The sequence below is a fragment of the Miscanthus floridulus genome, chromosome 4 (assembly GCF_019320115.1).
Source record: "Miscanthus floridulus cultivar M001 chromosome 4, ASM1932011v1, whole genome shotgun sequence".
Classification (NCBI taxonomy): Eukaryota; Viridiplantae; Streptophyta; class Magnoliopsida; order Poales; family Poaceae; genus Miscanthus; species Miscanthus floridulus.
In genome coordinates this window covers 4,571,158-4,593,895 of record NC_089583.1, presented here as the reverse complement: position 1 = coordinate 4,593,895, position 22,738 = coordinate 4,571,158, and the positions used below count along the sequence as shown (strand labels likewise).

Genomic DNA, 22,738 nt, shown 5'->3' with positions numbered 1-22,738 from the left:
GTCGATGAATTTCTAGACTTAGAATATTTCTAAGTGCTGAAATCAGCAACAGGTTCCAACTTTGAGCCTCTGTTTGACTTATTTCCAAGTTGATCTAGCTCTTGGTCCAAAAACAAAGTTTGTTCTACATGATATGGACTACAACTTTCATTTAAGGTCCAACCTCAAAACTGGTATAGAACCTACTATTCTACTTTGACCCAAGTAGGATCACGATGGAGCTTAAATTATCCTTTTGATCCATTGGAGCGTTTTCTTGGCATTTGCCCAACATGAAACTTTCATGACTTTTGTTGTAGAATTCATCTAGAGTCATTTGGGCATAGTACCAAGGTTTGGTTGATGACCTATAATTCCTTTCACTTAATAAAGCAATCCAAGAAAGAATGTAATTCATCATTTCATGCGACTTCTTGATTCCAAACTTCATGAAACTTTTCCATGGATCAATATAGATGGATATTGATGCGAGACACATGAAACAAGTACATCCAGCTTTACTCAAGCATATCTTTTAGAAAGGGCAGCATGTAAGCAATGGTGCATGGTCCAAGTTTAAGTGGTCGCTCATTTTGTAGATTTGATCTTGAAACTTTCATCACCACTTAACATGTCATGTTTGAGTTTAAACCCATTGCTTAACTGGTGACAAACACCTGGGGTGTTACAGCCCTCCCCCCTTAAAGGAATCGCGTCCCGAGATTCGGTGCAATAGACTTTTAAGAGAAGAGAAACATGTCAACCAGTTTCCAACATCAGTGATAGCATTAGGCTACTTAACTTTGGAGTATCAGAGAGGCTAATTTGGTCACGACACTTTCTGATACTTGCTCTTCATCGTAAGCTGTTGTTTGAAGAATATCCTTCGTTGGCGTCCATAAAGCATTGTTACATTGGAAGAAATCTAAGATAGCACTGTCCTGCGTACTTCGTCCAATAAAGCCTGGGACAAATCCATTTGTGGTACCTAGGGGCACAATGATGCTGATCGAAACTAGGGATATGCTTTCTCTAGTTCTTTACTTAGCTGATACAACATCTTGCACTATATACGTGATTGTCCAAGATGGAATTGACTTGATAGCACATTTGGAGAAGAAGTAGCACTTGCATTGCAGGGCCAGGTTTATTGTTTCCTTTATCAACATTGTTCTGTGGGATCTGGTCTTCATAGTTACCAAATAGTCGTTACCTGACTGAAGACTAACTTTCCTACTGGTAACTAATCAGTTGTCTCTCAACACTAAAAAGGTTCCAAATCTTCACTCTTGATAACAAAATTGTGGTCGAAGCATACAGATGGTCGCCATTGAAGTCAGTAGAAAAGGGGTCACACCAAGGAAGGTCGGTTCGTCTACATGATCCTTATGCACCTAAAGATTGAGAACTTGGATAGGAACTCATATATACCAGGTGACCTATTACAGCACATAATATCTTGGTCCCTTTATCACCCGACTAATAACTTGTTCAACCTTAAGTGTGGTGCACCTTTCTGATCCAACGAAAAGGACATAAGTTGCTCACTAGATGACCGACGTCATTACTGGGACAGTCACGTCGAGTAGAGTCGCTTGTCTACCACCTCTTGTAGTCTGTTTATGTTCCTGTTAGTGACTCGTTCTTCAAAGGTTAACCGTTGGACTACTCTAGAAGGAAGTCCTATTGCATCTAGTTTGTCATATATATATCTCTTAACATGATAAGGAGAGATAACCAAGGAAGAGCTCAAGTGAGAATAACATATCGGTGCAGTTCTGCAATGGATCATGACTAGAAACCTTAATACCAGCGCGTGCCGAGCAGCACAGCCTTATGTGTGCACCCACAGGAGGCTCTCGGTTTCGTCGCGGCACCGTAGATTGCTAATCGTGGCACCATTACTGAACATACAACCCACAAGCATTCTCACGTAGCACAAATTTGGTTGCATAGGTGCAAGCATTATGTGAAGGAGGGATAGCAAACAAAGGTAGTCACAAGGTTAGAAGTCAACAAGTAGGGGATCCGCAGATCAAAACACCGCGCAAGAGAACATAGCCTAAATGCCAAAGATAGCTGAGCAGGGGACTCTTGCAAAATTTCCATATACGTCTTGTGTCCACCCAAGTGATTACCAGATAAAGATTAACATGAGATTTGGTCTTGTTGAGTAGCAATATGAGATCAATACTGATAAATATTCAGAGACTTGAAAGAGTTGGGGACAAAACAAACGAGATTCAAGGGACAGAGCCATTACACTGACTAGGGATTCAGTTGATAAAGCAATGACAGGATCTGCGAGGATAAGGTTCCAAAGCAAGGTAGGTAGCGATTAGCATCGCACTAGATCATCAGTAGAAGAAGGAGCAATGAGATCTAACAATAATTTTTGAGCAGGGTCCTCCCACACAGGAGCGGGACAACCACAAAACATGCAAGCATTCAAGGGAACTAAGCTTGGGCCTATGGTCAAGCAAAGGCATAGATAAAGTCTTCGTAGCACAACGTTCAAGGCTAGCAACCACGTGTATAGGCTCAGGTTGCTAAGAGAGAACTTAATTGAAAACGATAACCATGAGATTACCAAAACTTGGACGTTGTTCTAGGATAGCGCTCTTCCACACTCATATGCTTTCTGAGGACAAAAGGAGTGACAGCTACGACACTACCTAGATTACGAGCATCCACACCGACGTCATGGTCTTAAGCAAGCACTTCAAAACACTCAATCTAATTAGCTTAAGCGACTATTACTAAGCACAAAGCTCGCACTTAACAAGTAGTCACCTATGACAGCATTTCTACACATAAACATGCGAACCTAGTGGTAAGGTACTGTTATCTTTTATTTCCTTTTTACCGAGTAGGTGGACATCTCTACAAAATAAGTCTTATATTTAGCAATTTAGTCTTCGAAGGGGTGAAGTTTTGCTAATTAAGAACTTGTCATCTATTTCCTTTGGAAGCAAACATACAAGGTAAAGCTAATCACACACTATCTTCAAGCACAGCTATTCAAGCGGCATGGAACAAGGCACTTTGTCTAGCTTCACACAAGGAAGATAGTAGCATCACATTGATCACAAGTTACTTAGTATTAGAACAAGGTGAGGGAAGCATATTTATGCACAAGCACAATCATGATGCATGCTCGTCCTATTCGTCCTCACAAAATTGCCAGCCTAAGGTGGCAATCACGTTCTATGTCGGTGGCATAACACGTACTCTCTCGATATATAGCTAGTCGTCAGCTATATTCAATCTACGCATTCGTGGTTAGCGTACCTGTAGGCAAATTCATTGCAGCCCATCCTCACAAGAGATAAATAAGCACACAATGAAAGCAGTAAACTAAGATACTTTCCATATATACATCCCCAGATATATATACTTCGGTATCCATAGCTACCCGATAAATATACCCGCAATTAAGTACCTTCATATATACATGTGTGTAACACGTAAATATTCCAGTAACCATAGCTAACTCTCCCCTAGACCGATAGTTGGACGGTCATGCTCTCACAACTCATACTTACCTAGGCGTAGAGGCAATTGATCCATACATTATCATTCAAGCGAATGGCATCCATACAATAGCACGTCGTATGGACGACGAAAGAAAAATTGCAATAAAGTACATCCCCTAAAGTTAGTACTTAGATAGCCACCTAATAGTCCTTAACTGGGCATAAAGGAGGATGTCGCTAGCATAGTTTTGCAATTAAGTTTTGACAAATTTGCTTATCGCTAAAGTTTTAGTCAAAATAGGCTTTTTAAAACCAAAACTTTGTTTTTAAAACGACGTACATGACAATATTATGCTTAATCTCGCTCTGATACCAGCTGTGACAGAACCGCCTAATTTATACAAGATCAAATACGGCTGTCCCCGCTTAACACGTTGACACATGCATACTCTCACTTATATAAACCCGGTAGTCCGCCGAGTGTCACGCAGGACCTCGATAAATCAACATTACAACCCAGATCGTGTGATTAAGCAAATACACATCACATACACAGAGTTGCAGTGGAAATAATATTACATATAGATTCATAAATAATAATACAAGTTTGGATTTCAAAACCGATTAGTGAAAACAACATTGCTTTTGAAGGATTTCATTAATATGAGTTCCAAATACATTGCTAGCATAAGTGACATCCTCAGACAAAAGCATGTAGATGAGAAGTGAATATAGAGTCACCGAGCCCACCGGCGGTTAACCACCATCTTCAGCAGGCCAAAACCTCACCTGCAACATGGTGGGATAAACCCTGAGTACTCGAATGTACTCAGCTAGACTTACCCGTCATAACCAGAAATAAAATTGACTCCAAGGAGTATGCAAGGCTTTATAAGTGGAGGTAGCTTGACAACATTTTGCATAAAAAGCGATTAACTCAATTATACAATTATAATTCTGTCATCAAGTTAATTAGAACTATCCATCTCTAGATTAGCAACTATCCTGTGCCAAACATGTGGTATATCTTTTTAGAGCATACAATAGTAACCATAGCAGGTATAGTAATTCCATGTTTATCCGAATCATCACATTCCATAATCTAATTACTACGATGTTGGGACTAGCCAAGTTTCTCACTATCCGGGAGAGACGGCGATTCGAATCGATTTCAACCAGCTGGGAATTTATTCCTAACACAAACCCAGGCAGACCAGATCAACGGTCACCTTAGGTCACCTTTGGTACAACTCAGGTACACATTTTGCAGGTCCGTACCGCGCCGCACAATCTGGGACACCAGATGCCAGGACGTTCTGGCCTAGCCTGCCCTTGGGCTTAGTCTGATCGTCCCCCAGAAGGAGCGCACAACAGAACGGGTCCCGGCCTGAGTTGAATTACTCGGCTTCGCGGTCGGAACGAGTTATCCGGCCAGCTAAGTGAGAGGCATGCGTTCAATCTTGTTAGAAGCGCTAACAACGGTACGGTCCTTAATCGACACAGACGGAATCACATGAGTCAACCTACACATAGACTCCGCCTGGCCTCGATTTACTTTTACCCCATGGTTCTTTTCCATGATAGCAAATATAGCCAACCGTGCTTCGGTATCCACCTATATCTCGCAGGTGATAGGAAATCACCTGACTTCTACCGGTCTAAGCATGGCTAAGCATATATTCGATCCTGGACCTATACCGGTTAAAGGTGTAATATCTGGACAAGGAATGTATATGCATCAAGTGGTTCCATTCAACTCTTATAACCTAATGCATCAATCATAAGTACTTAAGTAATCATTTGTAAAAGACTGGGAGGCTTAGAATGCTCCGGGGCTTGCCTGGGATCCGACATAAGTCAGTTCAGTTAGCTTGCACCGACTTGGTGACATCTCCGGCCCTAGCACTTGCTTAGTCCTTCCATCTTCGGGTTTGACTCCACATCACATCCTTCACGTGGTTTATCTAGCGTACCTAAATGAGATGCAAGATGCAGGTGTATGAATACATGGAAGTGCAATAGGCAATGCATCACATGCAGTAAGTAAGACAAGCACAAGGTTACATTAACATGCACAAGCACTTCACATTACTTACTATAAATATCGCATAATTTATCATGCCACGATAGCAAAGAAGATGTCAACCCCAAGCATGACACAAGTTTCCCAAGATCTCAGGTACTCTAACTCAACCATCATCAAAGGTATGAGCCACACTTAGCCATATACAAGCAAACAACAAAAATGGGAATCTGTCAATTTCTGGACATGCAAATAGCAGCTACAAGATTTAGCTATAACTGGAGTTACACAAATCCAAATGACTTGCAAGAAGACATTCTGGAAAGCTTATGAAATTTTCGACAATTGATATTTAATCATCTTAGCATGATTCTCAAGTTAACTAAGCCAAATATACCCATTTACAGAAACTGGTCTAAACAAGGCAGAGAGTAATCAATTGTGTAACCCAACTTTAAACAGGCATAACTCACAAACCACAAGGCCAAATACCACCAAATTGTAACAGGAGCTAGATACATGAATTATCTACAACTTTGTTATTATCACCAAAAACTCATTCAAATCCTAACTAGATCAAACCCTAGCATCTTTCAGATCTGCTCAGACTAAAATCAAAACCTGACAGAAGACTTAAAAGTCATGTAACTCCTACACTATCTGGCCTATGACCTTACAATTTGAACATAAGCAAGATCATGAAATTTGCTACAACTTTTGTATTCACTACAACCACAGCAAACATCATTTACACCACGAAAATAATTGCACAAGCAAAACTGCAAATCCAGCCCAACAGCAGTGGTATAGAAAACTGATAGCATCTTCAGAGAAGCATAACTGGAGTTCTAGACCTCCAACAAACATGAACCATAACTTTTTGAAAAGCTTAGGAAGTTACCTACAACTTTCTTATTCTCATATTAAGATGATTCTACAGTTAGAAGGGTCAACTAATCCAATAATTGCATCTCTATCCAAAACATAGACAGAAACTAATATGCCACTTTAAACAGCTATAAATGGAGTTATACATGTCCAATAATTGTGGTTCTAGACTTTTTAGAAATCTTAGCAAATTCTAAACAACTTTGTTGTAAACACCGAAAGTTAATTCTACTAGTAAGAAGGCCCCACAGTAAGAACAAGGAAACCCTGTCTGGGTTTGGGCAGAAACAGCCACAGAGATTTAAGCAAATATAACTCAAGATCTACTTAGCCAAAAATCATGACATTTAACTTTTTGGAAAGCCTAAGAAAAGTACTAAAACTCATGTATTGTCATCAAATCATGATTCATAACTTAACTGAGCCAATTAATTCAAACATGCAGAACTGTTCAGAATAGGAGCAAATCAAAACAGGGCATTTGTTATTTTTATAACTCTTAAACTATAAATCCTAAACTCATGAAAGTTTTACCAGACAACAACAATCACCTTAGTAGCACTCCACAAAAATTTCACATTTATCTGAGCACACCAACTGCAGTTATAAAAAAAACAAGTAAGACTAGCATTCAAACCCTAACTGCACAAATCCATTTTTACAGCTACAATTTTAAACTAAAACCTGACATATTATAGATCTAATGCATAGAGAATTTCACAAGGATTCGAAAAAGTCCTCATTTACTATTTTACGAATTTTCTACGATTTACTATGAATTTCCAAAGTTTCACCCGATTTACAACAAATAGGTCCCTCGAGGCACTATTCACTTGAGTCAATGACATTGCATTTAGGCCCTTCCCTTTAGTCGAATTTGAAGACAAAGTCCCCCACGCAAACTGGAACAGAGGAGGTGGTCGGCTCGTGATTCCCGGCCGGCAGGGTAGCGTCGGCGGCGAGCGACAGGGCCGCGGCAAGGCCCTGACCTGCGCGCACCCGCTTAGGGCTTCGGCTCAGCCCTGGGCGTCCCATGGTGGCCCAGCCACGCGAGGGTGCTGGCGCCATGGTGGCCATGCCGACGGCGGCAGCTCCCTGGCGGAAATAGCCGCGACGAGCGCATGTGAGGGAGGGAGGGAGGCAATACGAAGACAGTGGAAGCGTTGGCTCGGCGCGAGGAGGTAGGAGCAGGCGGAAACGGAAGCGGCGGCCGGAGCTCCATGGGTGGCCATGGCGGGCGCGCGCCCTGGAGCTCGGCAGAGGCAAGGGTGGGCGAGCGAGAGGCGAGAGCGAGTGCGGGAGAGGCACCAAGTGAGCCTGGGGCGGCTCCCCTTCGACGCTAGCATGCTGGGACACACGGCCGGGCGGTGGGGCGCTCCATTCGTGCATGGCCGCCACGCCCTGGGCAGATGTTACCCATTCGGGCATTTCCACGAGCACGTGGCGGGTGACGAACGGGGCATGGTGGGCGGCGCTTTGGGCTGGATCTGGCTGAATCAGGACATGGGCCGAATACGAAGATCGAAGCCCGCACGAAGCTCTACGTTTTCTATTAAGGGTGCCAAGTCATTTGAGTTGTAGATCAGCGGTTAATCAAGTCCAAAGTTGACACTGTCAACGTGTTGACAGCGGTTAAGTAAACGCAAAAATTGATCATCCAACCAAAGTCAAACTGGTGCTATCTTTTTGCACGGTCTTCTCCACGACGTATACTCCAACTTTTATCTTTGGACCAAATTAAGTTTCTTAACAAACTTTGGAGAACGCGAGACGTCAGTGCCGATGTCGATGAATTTCTAGACTTAGAATATTTCTAAGTGCTGAAATCAGCAGCAGGTTCCAACTTCGAGCCTCTGTTTGACTTATTTCCAAGTTGATCTAGCTCTTGGTCCAAAAACAAAGTTTGTTCTACATGATATGGACTACAACTTTCATTTAAGGTTCAACCTCAAAACTGGTATAGAACCTACTATTCTACTTTGACCCAAGTAGGATCACGATGGAGCTTAAATTATCCTTTTTGATCCATTGGAGCGTTTTCTTGGCATTTGCCCAACATGAACCTTTCATGACTTTTGTTGTAGAATTCATCTAGAGTCATTTGGGCATAGTACCAAGGTTTGGTTGATGACCTATAATTCCTTTCACTTAATAAAGCAATCCAAGAAAGAATGTAATTTATCATTTCATGCGACTTCTTGATTTCAAACTTCACGAAACTTTTCCATGGATCAATATAGATGGATATTGATGCGAGACACATGAAACAAGTACATCCAGCATTACTCAAGCATATCTTTTAGAAAGGGCAGCATGTAAGCAATGGTGCATGGTCCAAGTTTAAGTGGTCGCTCATTTTGTGGATTTGATCTTGAAACTTTCATCACCACTTAACATGTCATGTTTGAGTTTAAACCCATTGCTTAACTGGTGACAAACACCTGGGGTGTTACACAAGGCATAGTCCATTGTTCAGTTGTGACTGAGTGAAACTCTTGTTCTAGGTGGATGTTCAACTTAACAGTCTCCATCGAAACACTGGTATATCAAAGAATTGTGATTCTGAAACTATACAGTTACAAACCCTAGAGTTTGGTGGGGATTGTTGGATTTATTATGGGCTAGGCCCATTTATATATCTAATAAATCAATAACTCTATGGCTTGTAATTGTGTGTATTATTATTTGTACCGGATTGGAAGTTAAAAGGACGTTGACTCAACTTAAATGATTGGAATGGATCCTTCTAATTTGAGAGGTTGAGAAACGGACAAGGGCGTGCCACACGCGCGCGCGCCGCTGCCGCCGCCGGCCGGGCCGGGCTCGGGCTCGGGCTCGGGCCGGGCCGTGGCGTGGCGTGGCGAGGCGAGGCAGGCAGGCAGGCGTGGGTGGTGTGTTAATTTTTAGCACCCACACAACCTGACGCTTGATCTCCCTGAGTCTCTTGGTCTTCCCGGCGCATGCCTCCATGCCTCCGAGGCTTCTCGGCTTCCCTTGCTATTCTTCCAACTCCAGTTAAAAAGAGAGAACACATTCCAGAAACGAGTTCAGTTGTTCGATAGCTTTCCTCATCTCATAACTCTGCGCGCACGGAGGAGCGAGAGGGCAGGTGCCTCCGAAGCCCTTGTCGTTCGGGACCTTGCACGGGGGATCGACAATTAGGTTTTTGGGGAGCGTCTACGCGACTGCCCAAGAGTCTTCATCTTCTTCGTCGAGGATTCTTCTCCTACAGCATGTCGACTTCGGAATCACGGACGGGAGGGTATGATCGTTTCATCCTCTCTCAGTTTGTTCCCTATGTTCAGTTTTACCAGTTTGCTTCTGTCAAATATATGCTCCATATATGTGCTTTATCATTACAGTCATGTTGCTTCATATGTAGCCTTATGCTTGTTGAAAATCTGAGATGTATATCATGCCAGTTTCTCTCTGTTATGATTTATGAATCAAGTTCACATGTTTCTGTTTTTTATATGTTTCACATGATACATGATCTAGCATGTATTTTCACCATGGAGATAATCGATATCATGATTTCAATGATTAATATTTCTTTACATGTCATCATCATGCTGTTAAATTATGGAATTAAAATGACATGGAAATTGCCTATTAATCTAATAGGTGTGCAGACCAATTTCTCGACACCCGTCTCTATCATTCTTAACCTGTCTCCTCCATAATCATAGCCTGTCCAACTTGTGGAGCTTGTTGAGCAACCTTAAGAAACTCTTTATATCCTTCCAAATTTACAGGTATAGAGATTTTGATGAAGAAAAAATAACCCCCAACAGTATTTTTAATTGGATCTCCAAATATAGTGCGCACAACATATAAAAAAACTATTGGAGGATACAAACATATAGAAAGCTATTTACTCGAATGACTCTCTAAATAATTGTTTAGAGAGTAAATTTTAGAAAGACTTTTAGAGAAGCTCTTAATATACTTTATCTAACATCATAGTTGCATTTAACATCCATAACACCTCTCTATAATAAACAGGGTGAAACTGCCACAACTTTTAATGCAGTTGTGTAAATTTTTGCTTGTGGTAAAAAGTTCATATGTCCTTTTCCAGAAAACAAATAAAAGCTTCATACATATGTGATAACGTTTCTCGTATTTCTTTGTCCTGAGCAGGGAACGAGTGCTACACATGCTTGAATCCTAATGGCGGCGGAGATGGTCAGTTCAGTGGTTGCCCAGGAGACTGTTAGCCAAATCCTATCAGGCCTGGTTCAGAGGTATACAGAATCAAATGATGCAAACAGGAACTTTGAGAGGCTAGAGATGGCACACATCAGACTGGAGGCTGCTCTTGAGACATCTGACAAGTGGCAGATCACTGATGCATCTTTGCTGCATTGGCGTAAGAAGCTGAAGCGTGTGGCTCAAGAGTGTGGCGACACACTGCACAAATGCAAGCAAAGAATCGAAGAAGATCAATGGGAGGAACAAGAGCCACTACCGGAGACGGCTTCTTTACCGAGTGTCTCAGACTTTGCCGAGTGCTTTTTATCGGGCACTCGGTAAAGAGTCTGTTTGCCGAGTGCTAGAGAGAAAGCACTCGGCAAACAACTGGCACTCGGCAAAGAGGTGGTTTGCCGAGTGCCGAGCACTCGGCAAACAATAACACTCGGCAAAGAGGTGGTTTGCCGAGTGCTAAGAATACTCGGCAAAGGGACGCCTCCGTTAACGGCCGGCAGCCGCCGTTAATCCTTTGCCGAGTGTCTTCTCCTGACACTCGGCAAAGAGGCTTCTTTGCCGAGTGTCATTTTTTGACACTCGGCAAACCATTTTTTTTTTCACTTTTGACCTCCAAACTTTTTCTGCAGTCCTTATACAATACCTGATATTCCATGTTCCAATGTGGCACATTTCTCAGACTTTTTCTATATTTTTTTAATTTATTTCATTTAATTGAATTTTCTTGGATAATTCAAATTATAACGGCTAGTCATTCGAATAATGAAAAAAATGAATGAAAAAATGATATTCATGTTATTTAGTATAATGTGAGGTCGTATCCAGGAACGGACCACCAATTTTGAACATCTTGTTCATGAAACATGACCACAAACTTGCGGTCGAGTTATTTTTAAATTCTATAAAAAGCAAACGAAGTCCGAAAATCATGAAACTTGTCAAGATGTCAAGATATCATATGTGGAGGCTGTGATAAAAATTTGAGAAGGTTTCGCGCAAGTTGTCACGTACGATGCTTTTTAGGTAAGGAATTCCTCCATTCCTAAACGGATGGGACATGCTACCAAGTCATTTGTTTTCTCCATCTTTAACCGCAACAATGATGAGTTGAACCCCTTTGTTGTTAAACGATTTGAGTGGTATGCAGACGGTGCTAGTGAATTCCTGAGATTCATAGAGCTTGGTGGCACACCACTTTGTCACGTCATGCCCTTTGACGCCCTTATCAAGAATCTTTTGGCAGGTAAGGAACTTCACCATAAAATTGTTCGAGGAAGCCAATAGCCTTACAAGTGTCAACTATGGTTGATCCCCTTTAGTACTGTAGAGCAAGGAACAGAGGTTTTTCTAATATTTATAAAGAAAGATGGCACAACAGAGGGTAATATCTTCTTTAGTATGATAGTACAGCTTTTAGAGAGTACAGACATAGTTGGGATTGCAGTTAGGAGTTTGCAGTCGTTTGCCCCTCATGTCAAATTTATAGTTGAAAATATTACCAACGAACTTACTCAACTACCTACTCAAGACTTCTCATGGGTGCCATTTGCTTATTCATACCACAGAGAACATTTGTACAATCTTCACAACCTTGCATCTCAATGGTTTCGCCCGAACCCGTCATGTTGCAAGCAGCAGCAACAGCATGAGGTTCCATATTTTAGCAACTTAAACGCAGGATTATCAGATGTTTCGCTAGAACCAGTAATTGAATTTAATTTGCAGTGGCTGGTGTCACATTCAGTTTATAGCAAGCGGAAGACCTCACTGTCTGAAGGGACAATGTCTCTACAAAATTCTCCATATCTAAAAGCTGGAATTGCTTTTGCACCCCATGGCTCTTCTGAAGACATGCTACCAGTGAATAAAAGTTCTAAAACAGTAGAGATAGATGGCGGTCAGCAACATGTCTTGCATATGGACATATCCTTGGAGCAACTGGAAGAGATTATGCTAGCAAAGGCCGTAGATTACTTCTGCCACAATGGTGAAGCGTCTGTATACCAAATGATTTGGAGGTCTAAACATGGGGCTGCACGCATTCAAGTTGAGAAGCCAAGCATAAACAAACGAAGAACAAACATGAGAGCACAAAGAACTTTTGGGGGGCCTACAAATAGAAAGCTACTTCAAGGACAGGATCAGAAGATTGGGAACTTTTTAGGTGTGCTCACTCACTTCCTCGACTTATGGGGTGCCCATGTGCCCATCCGGCTGCAAAGTTCTCTCATGGACTGGATGCAGAAAGAAAAGGAAACTCAGTTGGCCGAAAGAAAAGCAAAACCTGTGAGAAACATATAAGCATAGATATCCTCGAGAGCTAGTGTCTTAGTGTCAAATGCTACAAATGCAAAGGCAAGAGGAGCGAAGCTATGAATAACATAAAGATCTTTATTTCATATTCTAATAGTCCTTATTGTTTATGTCTTTGTAATGCAGTAGTGAAGTACGTATGTTCGACATCAGGGACTTATGCAACTGTGTCTTAGTTTAGTTGTCTCACTATCTCGTATGAGTGATATTGTTTGTATCTCATCAGTTGAGATATGCTGGGAATTACTCAATTATTATGGAATCATAATGCAGTGGATTTAGTAGAAGGAGAAAATAGTTAACTCTGTGCACTGTGCATCCGTCTTTCTTTATTGCTATGTCTGTCATTCCTTTCCTTTTGTTTTTGTTATCTCATTTTTGTTTTGTTGGTTGTGCATGCTGCAATTGTTATGCTTTGAGGCCCTCTTCCCCTTCTACCATAATAATGTATACTACACTGCATAAACAATTTTAGGAGACCAAAACTACCATCTCTAGAGTTCACTAGAGGCTTCACGCCCAACAACTGCCTTTGTATATCTATTTATAGAGGTGGATGGGTAAAGAAGAATGCCCCCAAAATCAGCCCATTTTCAGAGGTGGACTTCCTTACCCCACCATCGCTTTAAATAGGAGAAAGTCCACAACTAACCCATCCTAGTTGCATTAGAACCTAGGCTAGGCTCCACCAACGGCACCCCTACTCTCCTCTATCTTCTAGTTCTATATGCCTTCATCAACGCCAGTTGTCACCCACCTCTGACCCTCTCCCTCCTCACTCATTTCCCTCCTTCACCTTGCACGCCCCCTTCCCTTCTGTCTTAGTTTCTTGTCACATCTCCTCCGCCGACACAGCCCCCACGCCCAAATCTCTAGTCCCGCCGGTTAAAATGATGAAGCTACCAACCTCAATGCCACGTGACCTCCACAAGCTATTGACCAGGAATCCAATAGTGGTGGTGCATTGCTACTGTTAGAGTGGGTAGAGTATCTGACCCAGCCTGCTATACACACAAGTCGGTGCTCCTCAGGCCTATGTCCACCGGAGCCCAGAATATACCATTGCCTTGGGCCTAGCTCAACCTAGAAGACTAGCTTAATAGATGAGGGATGCCCCACCTTATATGCTTTTCTCCCCTACCATTAATTTTTGATGTGGAATCAAACCTAACAGTATGAAATTGATGGTGGGGGAGTACAACTATATCTTGAGCTATATGTGTAATGACTCTGTGTAGCATCTTCGTACAAAGGTTAAAACTTTATTTTAAATAAAGCTTCCCTTTTGTGTCCAACATTTAATCCTTATCTGCAGTTCCATGCATCAGATGTAGTGTACTTGTTTTTTGTAACAACAATGTATTAAACCAAAATTTCACATAGCATCAAGCCATGTGGACCGGGTAAACATTATTTATCCTTGTCCAGACCTTCCACGCCCCTCACTATCAATAATTAATCCCTGGCCTGCAGTTTGATTTAATTTTAATATCCATAGCCTGACCTAGTCTGATTAGGTCATGCCATAGTTTACTATGAAGATTAGTATATTTGCTTTATCAACAACAAGGAAGTGGCACTTTAAAGGTGTAATCTTTCATGTGGTGAAGATGGAGATTTTTCTGACTTTTGAGTTTCCTTGTGAAATGCAACTTTGCTGAAAGGAGTCGCACTTTGCTCTATAATCTGAAGTTATAGGACCACCCTCCTAATAATAATTTCTAACACAACTTAGGCCCTATATGGATATAAATTTATTTAGTTTTGGAAAACTGTACAGTTTTACAAAATAATTTGGTTTTGGAAAACAATGAGGTTCTTGGATTCAACAAATCTTAGCTTAATTTTTTGAATCTACGGTATTACAAAAATAATGTGTTTTTGAAATTTTAAAAACTCCATCCTAGCCTGGGGTTTTTTCTAAGCTGCTGTTTTTCACACCTATGGTTTCTAAAGCAACATTATCGTGATATCACTTCCTATATTTGTGGAAAAAACATCACCATATATTTAGGCTACCATATAGAGATACATATATTTTGTGAATTACGTAGGCTACCATATATAGATACATATACCAGTACCTATATAAAGTGCCCCCGATTCAATCCCCTCATGTGCAGTTTGATGCATCACATGTAGTCTAGTCCATTTCCCTGACAACAATCTGTTTAGCCAAATTACAACTGGGTAAGCATTATTCCCCTGTGGAGAAATTTTTTTCCACAACCCTCACTATTATCAATTAATCCATGGCCTGTTTGATTTAACATCCCTAGTCTGAACTTTTCTCCAAGCCATGGCTTTCCACGCCTCTGGTTCTAAAGCTACACATTCCGGCTATCAGTGTCTTTTGAAACTGACATCCAAAGAGGCCCTCTTCAGGTATTAATTCACCACTTAATTCATGCCTGCCATTTAATAAGTTAAATACCCCTGGCAGAATACCATTTCTTCCACACCCGTTGCTATCAGACCCATAAATGTCGATGATCTGCCTACCTATTATTGTGGGACTGGTCCCTTCACATTTTTTAAGACATCACCGGCGGAGGGGGGGGGGGGGGGGGGGGGGACGGGGGACGAAAGGTCCCCACCTGAATAATTTTCCACTGATACTAGCGAGGCCGGGAATGGAGAGTGCAGAGCACCTAATGTAGAGGTGACCCTTGAGGGTCAGAGAATAATATGTCAAGTGGGAGAGAGAAGGATTACAACATTAACGAAAACAACATGGTTCAGCTACCGGCACAACCTACTAACCGGAGTGAGTGCAAGCACTACTTCCTGACCTGTGCCACCACCAAAGACAGACTCTAAAACACTCTAAACCACATGCAGCTGTAAGGCCATTGAGTCAGAGCCAATAGGTAGCAGCCGTGAGTTGCATCGCCCATGAAATCATCTAGGGTCCAACCGACGCCCACCTACGCCATTTGGGGGAAGGAAGCCTCAAAGTGGGTGGATCATCAAGAGGAGAATGAGGAGATCTAGAGGAGGAGATCAAGATCTTGTAACCCAGCATATGATAAGGCGAAGCACTCAAGTGAGCTAGAGAACGACAGAGGAAGCCGTGTGTGCAAAAGCCAAGGGGTAGGAGGGTAGTCCGACCAATAACATGATGGGGGTGGGAGAGCAACCGGAGAGAGCACAAGGTCGCGCCAAACGCAGACGGAAGCAGGCGTGCTTGTACGGACGCAACCATCAACGATCGGAGCACCAGGGCTCGTAAAGGGCTTGGAATGGCTTCCGCGATGGCAGGAGATGAAATAGCACCTCCACCTTCAAACCAAACAACCAAAAACAAGAGGATCAGATCAAAGGCCAGGCATTAGTGGAGGTGGAGGTATGATAGAAGCACCATCGGTGCAGGTGGGACAAGGCCTGATTCATCGGGTCGCTGCTTTTAGTTCCTCCCCACCGCTATATCTCATTGCTCCTCCTCTACCGCATCATGGAGAAGACCCAGGGGGAGATGGAAAAGGCAGAGGATCATCTCTCTGGATGTCGCGATATGGAGCACTTCAGTGGAGGTGGTGGCAGTGGTCATGGGTGGGTTCACTGATGTCTGATTAACTCACTGATGGCACTAGTTCACTGATGTCTGATTAACTCACTGCATTTTTTCTGCGCCCCATTTTTGCATGTCTCCCCTCCCCTCATTTGCTTGCTTGATTGAACGATGCCGTGGAAATTGGTTAAAGCAGTAGACTACTCTCAGTGAAATAGACGGACTGTGTTGGATTGGATGCATGAAGCTGCAACAGCCGACAAAAAAAGAAAGAAAAAGAAAAATGAACCATCTGTATACGTTCTCTCTAAATAGTAGTATAGCATGTTGATAAAATCATAATGTTATGATGTTCCTTCCGTTCCAAATTATAAGTCGTTCTAGCTTTCCTAGGTCCATAACTTTACTATACATAAATATACACTATATCTAGATGGATATGTAGTTTATTATTTATGTATATATAAAAGCCATAAATGCAAGGACAGATCCTAGTCCCACATAGCCAGATGCCCAGATCTAGAGGTACAAGGTCGAAGCGCCATGTAGTGAGCCGAGCAAGAGGCAGTCTGGTTTCTGAAAGCAGAGCAGCAGGCAGAGGAGGCGCCGAAGGGAATAAGTTGTGCGCCCCTGCCCCCTGCCCCCTGCCCGGCTCCGGCTGCCCCGTGAGTGGCGGAGCAAATCGTGCGTACCTGGAGGCTGGAGTGCGCTTGCCGGCTTGCGTGAGGTGGAGCGCCTCGGCCGTCATCTCCGGTCCCTCTCAGCTCGCGCTCCACCTCCACGGTGCCTTCTATCTCCTCTCCGACCGCCGTTCTCCGCTCCGCCCAGGCGCACCCATGGGCATGCGGCCCAGGGCTGCATCTCTTCTTGTGTCCAAGTGTCGTGGTAGCATGGGCCGGGGCGCCGGGCCCAGAGTTTTGAGCTTTCTTCGCTTGCTTGAACGGGCCAACGTGTCATTATGTACTGTAGTGCTGAGCTACCATGAGGTCGTGTTGGTCACCTCGAACATGGCGTGGTGGAGCGCGTCCTATACTAGCTGAGCTACCATGAGGTCGTGTTGGTCACCTCGAAGCACACATTGCTACTATACGGTAGTGCTGCGTTGTGTTGTACAGTGTGACCATGACATCGGAGAAGCGGTAGATGAGAGGTTGTCTTTATAGCCGCCCATCGAGGTCATGATGACTGGCTCAGCATGTGTCGCTGCAATATTTCTGAGTTAAAACACATTTTATAAGATTAAATCATATTTTAGTATTTTAAATGCACATTTGAATACAATATTTGGACATTTTTTAAATGTTATCTGTATATATTTTTTAATAATGTCTAATTGACCTGAAAAACGATTTACCTCCCAGTGGTGACCACTACTACAATAAACATTTGTAGGGGTGGCTGAAGATCGTCTGTAGAGGCGGCTTAGCTAGCCGCCCCTACCGTACCGTCTCTAGAAATTATGCATTTGTAGAGGCGGCTACAGTAGCAACCGCCCCTACCGTATATTTTTCCGCAAAAAAAAAAAATTCAAATTTACAATTCAAATTCGACCAGAACATATATTTTTCATACACAACTCCATCATGACTTATCTTCAAACTCAATGACAATACACATTTATTTATACCAGATTATAACAAATATTCCATGACAATACACGGTGCAAATCATTGTGCTTGCTGTTCATTTAAACTATGAGACTGCACATAGGTATATGAAAAATAATGTGAAAAGCAAGTAACACAAGAGAGAACAAGACACACCGCATCAATTGATGGTATATCTGCTCGACCTGGAGAACCATGTAAGATGTGGTAAAAAAAACTGAAAATCTGCATAAATTATGAGACTGCTATTATTGGATATTGGTTCTAATAGAACAAATACCTTTGGAAAAAGAGATGTTACTATCTTGATAGAGTTCAAAGCATTCCAACACCTGGCAGACAAGAATAACAGAATTACACAAATTCAACACCACACACTCCGACATTTAATAACAGTAGCATAGCAAACCAAGACTCACAATATCAAATACACGATTTGGGTCCAGATCAAAATGGCCAATCAATGACCGCCACAAAATAAACAATTTGTTATTACACAGTACTGGAAAAAAGCTAAAAATATAGCACAGAGGGAATTAAGGCCTACAGACAACCTTTATAATGCTGATCGTAACCGAAGAAGAATTCTGGGAAGCCAGATCTGAACCAACTTGACAAAGAGACTGAAAACACATGAGTATTTATTGTTGCCTGATCAAGTGTACATGTCCTAATATAGACATGTATAAATAAAAAGGCTAGATGACTTACCGAAAGACCAGCAGAGTCGATGGTCTCATAAATGGAGAACAAGGTAGGCAGGTTTGTTAGGCAATTGGCACCTGCATTGTGCAGGAGCAAGCTGACAACCCGGAAAAAGAAAAAGGGTATGCAACAGCAGACAACAATACAATTGACTGAAAGTAAAGTCACTTCTAGAAGAGCATAGCTGCCCATAAAAGCAATGTTCATAGTAGCAATTGACATTGTGCATTTGTGTAACAGCACAATATCCATATTTTCACCTTCAACGAGGAAAACAATAATTAGCATACCTTTAGCCTCATCATACACCTGCAAGAAGAACTGTACATAGCATAAATAGCAAATCATCAATAGGATAATAGCCATGTCCTGTTCTAAGTGATCAGGCATGCTGATTTCAATAGAGAGAGATGTAAAAATAATTTGGAAATCAGCGTATCCACCTTGTAAGCTACTCTCTCCATCGCAAATTGTAAGACGTTTTGACTTTTTTAGATACATAGATAGTAGATACATGACAAAAGTAATTTATGTAGAAAGGACAAAATGTCCGCATGTTTGTAACTCAAATATCAGATAAGCTAAAGCGAAATAATTAACATGACGCTGACCACATCACAAGCAGCTCAGGTTGCAATGCAGTGCTTTATAACAGGAACAACTTTTCCTTTAGCGATAAAGAATTGACCTTCTAAAAAAATAGTGCTAAAGAACTCGATAAATAAGCTATGAATTTTGGCATGGCATTCTTCCAATTTGGGGTAGCCTTCATAACCTCTGCATGTACAGACGCATTTTCTGGAGCCTGCTCAGCCACCTAAGTGTGTGCGGTTTTAGTTTCCCTCTCACATAGATGGTACACACACACGGATAAATAAATAGATAAATGTGTGTGCGGTTTTAGTTTCTCTCTCACAGAGAGAACTACTCAAATATTTTAGAACAGAGGGGGTAATATGTCTGCCAACGAGCTGAGCTCAAGCCAGCTTGTGTACCACGGATCACATGATCCACCACAGCGGTCAAGCAGGGTTCGACGGGAAGTGCATTAAGATCTCCGTTCTTTGTGCAAACAATGCTAATCATCAGGCCGGTGGATTAGAATAGCCTCCATGAAAAATAAATCAATCATCTAGATGTATTCAAAACCAAAATCTAACAGGATTAAACTCGAATCCCCCAAAACCGAAAGGGAAAAGGGACAGAGGTGGGAAGAGGACGAGGGGAGGGAGAGGAATGGAGCCTCACCAGCAAGTATCGGGAGTGGACGAGCGGAAAAGATAAGCGAAAGAGGACGAATAGGGAGAGCAGCGGCGGTGGGTACCAGAGATGGCGTGGAAGCGGTAACCCTAGTTCTCTCGCGCGTGTCGCTGTCCACGACCGAGGCGGACAGAGGGTCCCAGAAGGCGACGGATCCGGCCAACCAGGTGACAAATCCGACCACCCAGCAGACGAATCCGGCCAAGGATGTAGATTCACCAGAGCGACATCCATCTGCGCCACTGCGACGATGCGCCAGGGGAGTGGGTGCTCGCCCTGCACCCGCACCCAACTCCGGGTCCTGCCCACGCGGGTCCGCCGCGCTTGCACCACACCAGTGGCCACCGGTAGCCACCGGATCCCGCCTATGCTGGTGTGGCTGCCTCTCTCCGGGCGCTCCGCTCCGGGCCTCGACTACATCCCGTCGCTCCGAGCGGGCCTCTCTCCGAGCCTCTACTCGCTGCGTGGGGGTGGGGATTGGATCTAGGCCCACTGTGGCCAGATGTGCCTCCGGCCACCAGCCAGCACCCGTGCACTGCCTCGGCCGGGGCTCCGCGCCGCTATAGTGGAGGCAAGGAGGAGGGCGGGGGAGGTGAGGAGGAGGCCAGATCTACCACCGGCCACCAGCCAGCACCCGTGCGCTGCCTCGGCTGGGGCTCCGCGCCGCCTCAGTGGAGGCAAGGAGGAGGGCAGGGGAGGTGGGGAGGAGGCCGGATCTACGTGGGGAAGGCAAGGAGGAGGGTGAGGGAGGCTAGATCTGCGCAGGGAAGGCGAGGAGGAGGGCAGCGGAGGCGAGGAGGGCATCGCGGTGTGGGAGGGAGGGAGGGAGCGAGCAGGTGGAGGTGGGGTGCGATCGTGCGAGTGAGCAACCCGAGGAGGAGAAAGGAGTCTGCGGCCTTTTGTATGTGTAGCGTTCGTAGAGGTGGCTGGTGATTGAGCCGCCTCTACAAATCATAATACTGGAGATGACTGGTGAGTGAGCCACCCCTACAAATCAGACCCATTTGTAGGGGCAGCTTGTATCATCAGCCGCCCCTGCTGTTCCATTTGTAGGGGTGGCTGGTCTCTGGGCTCCTGAGCATGCTACTATAGGGGCGGCTCCATCACCAGCCGCCCCTACAAAAAATTTGTCCCATTGCTTCACGTGGTACGCAACCGAGCACGTGCTCTACACGTGGCGACGGGGGAAGGAGGAGGTCGTTGTCGGAGTGTATGTGGACGACTTGATCGCCATCGGCATGCTTGCGGAGGACATCGATAGCTTCAAGTGCAAGATGGCGGTTCATTTTCGAATGAGCGATCTCGGTGTGCTCTCCTACTACCTCGGCATCGAGGTGAGACTGGGGAAGGAGGCGCTCATGCTCGGTCAGAGCGCGTACGCCTTGAAGCGGTTGGAGTGGAGTGGCATGGCTGAGTGCAAGCCGTGCATGACTCCGATGGAGGAGCGGCTGAAGCTGATGAAGGCCAGTACTGCGTCAAAGTTAGATGTAACACTCTACCGTAGCATCGTCGGTGGTCTACGCTACCTAGTCCACACAAGGCCAGACATTGCGTTCGCCATGGGCTACGTCAGCCACTTCATGGAGGATCCCCGAGAGCATCACTGGGTCACGGTGAAGCGGCTGCTGCGCTACGGCAAGGGGACAGATGGTCAGGGGATCGTCTTCCCCAAGACCGGCGGAAGTAGGCTGTAGCTCACTGTGTTTAGTGATGCAGACATGGTGGGAGACATTGACAGAAGGCGGAGCACCTCTGGCGTGCACGTCTTCCTCGGGTCGGCTCCAATCTCATGGCTATCACTGAAACAGAAGGTGGTGGTGCTGTCCACGTGCGAGGTAGAGTACATGGCGGTGGCCACAGCGGCGTGCCAAGCTATGTGGCTGCACCGGCTGCTGGGCGAGCTGACCGGTGTGGAAGCTCATCCACCAGCACTGATGATGGACAACCAGCCCACCTTCACCTTCGCGAAGAATCCGGTTCTCCACGATCGAAGCAAGCACATCGACATCAAGTTCCACTTCCTCAGGGACTGTGTCGATGGAGGGGAGCAAGTTCATCAAAACTAGTCGGCAACTCATGGACGTTCTCACCAAGCCGCTTGGCCGTCTTCGGTTCACGGAGTTGAAGAAGATGATCGGTATGGTGGAGATTTTAGGGTTAGCAGCAGGATTATGGGAAGAATTATAAAGTAATCTGCTGCTCTTCCATCTCTGAACGGGCGGTAGGGGCAGGCGCCAAAAGGGCTCCCGACTTCTGCACTGTAGCCGCAGCAGGGAAGGCACCGAAAGGCTCCCCTACCGCACTATAGCCACAGCAAGGGCAGGCGCCAAAGTCAGACCTGCTGTCACATCTAGTCACTGTAGCAGCCTGGCATGTCTGTGTACTTGGTTAGATGGGTAGAGTTGTATATATAGCTTCCCACTGCAACTCAGTAAAGTGAGCCAGTTCAGTTTTGTCATCTCCTTTGCAGAGTTCTGGCCAACGCTGGTGCTTGTGCTGTGTGTTTGCGCGCTCTGTTCTCCCTCCCTCTTCTACCTCCAGCCGTAGTGTGTGTGGTCGGCAACGATGGTGAACGGTCGGCTCACCCGTGCGAGAGATCTCGGGACCAACCACTACAAGCAGCAGACCACAACCTCACCATCTCGACGCAGAAGTTCTACGCAGGACTACTCACCATATCTCAAAGCTGGGCTCCTCTTTACCCCCCATGGTTATACGAAGCATAGGCTTCCTGAAGAAAAGAACTCCGCGGTAGTGACAGTCTACG

General features: G+C 44.3%; 1 protein-coding gene and 1 pseudogene across 1 annotated transcript; both read left to right on the top strand.

Annotated features, from left to right (window-relative positions):
• The first annotated feature begins 10,539 nt into the window (after positions 1-10,539).
• Positions 10,540-12,974, top strand: LOC136547935 (uncharacterized; annotated as a pseudogene).
• Positions 12,975-20,936: 7,962 nt separating this feature from the next.
• LOC136547934 (uncharacterized mitochondrial protein AtMg00810-like) lies at positions 20,937-21,665 on the top strand. The gene is made up of 2 exons (XM_066539616.1): positions 20,937-20,943; positions 21,025-21,665. Exons 1-2 carry the CDS (start codon positions 20,937-20,939, stop codon positions 21,663-21,665), a joined length of 648 nt encoding a protein of 215 aa, XP_066395713.1.
• Positions 21,666-22,738: the final 1,073 nt, after the last annotated feature.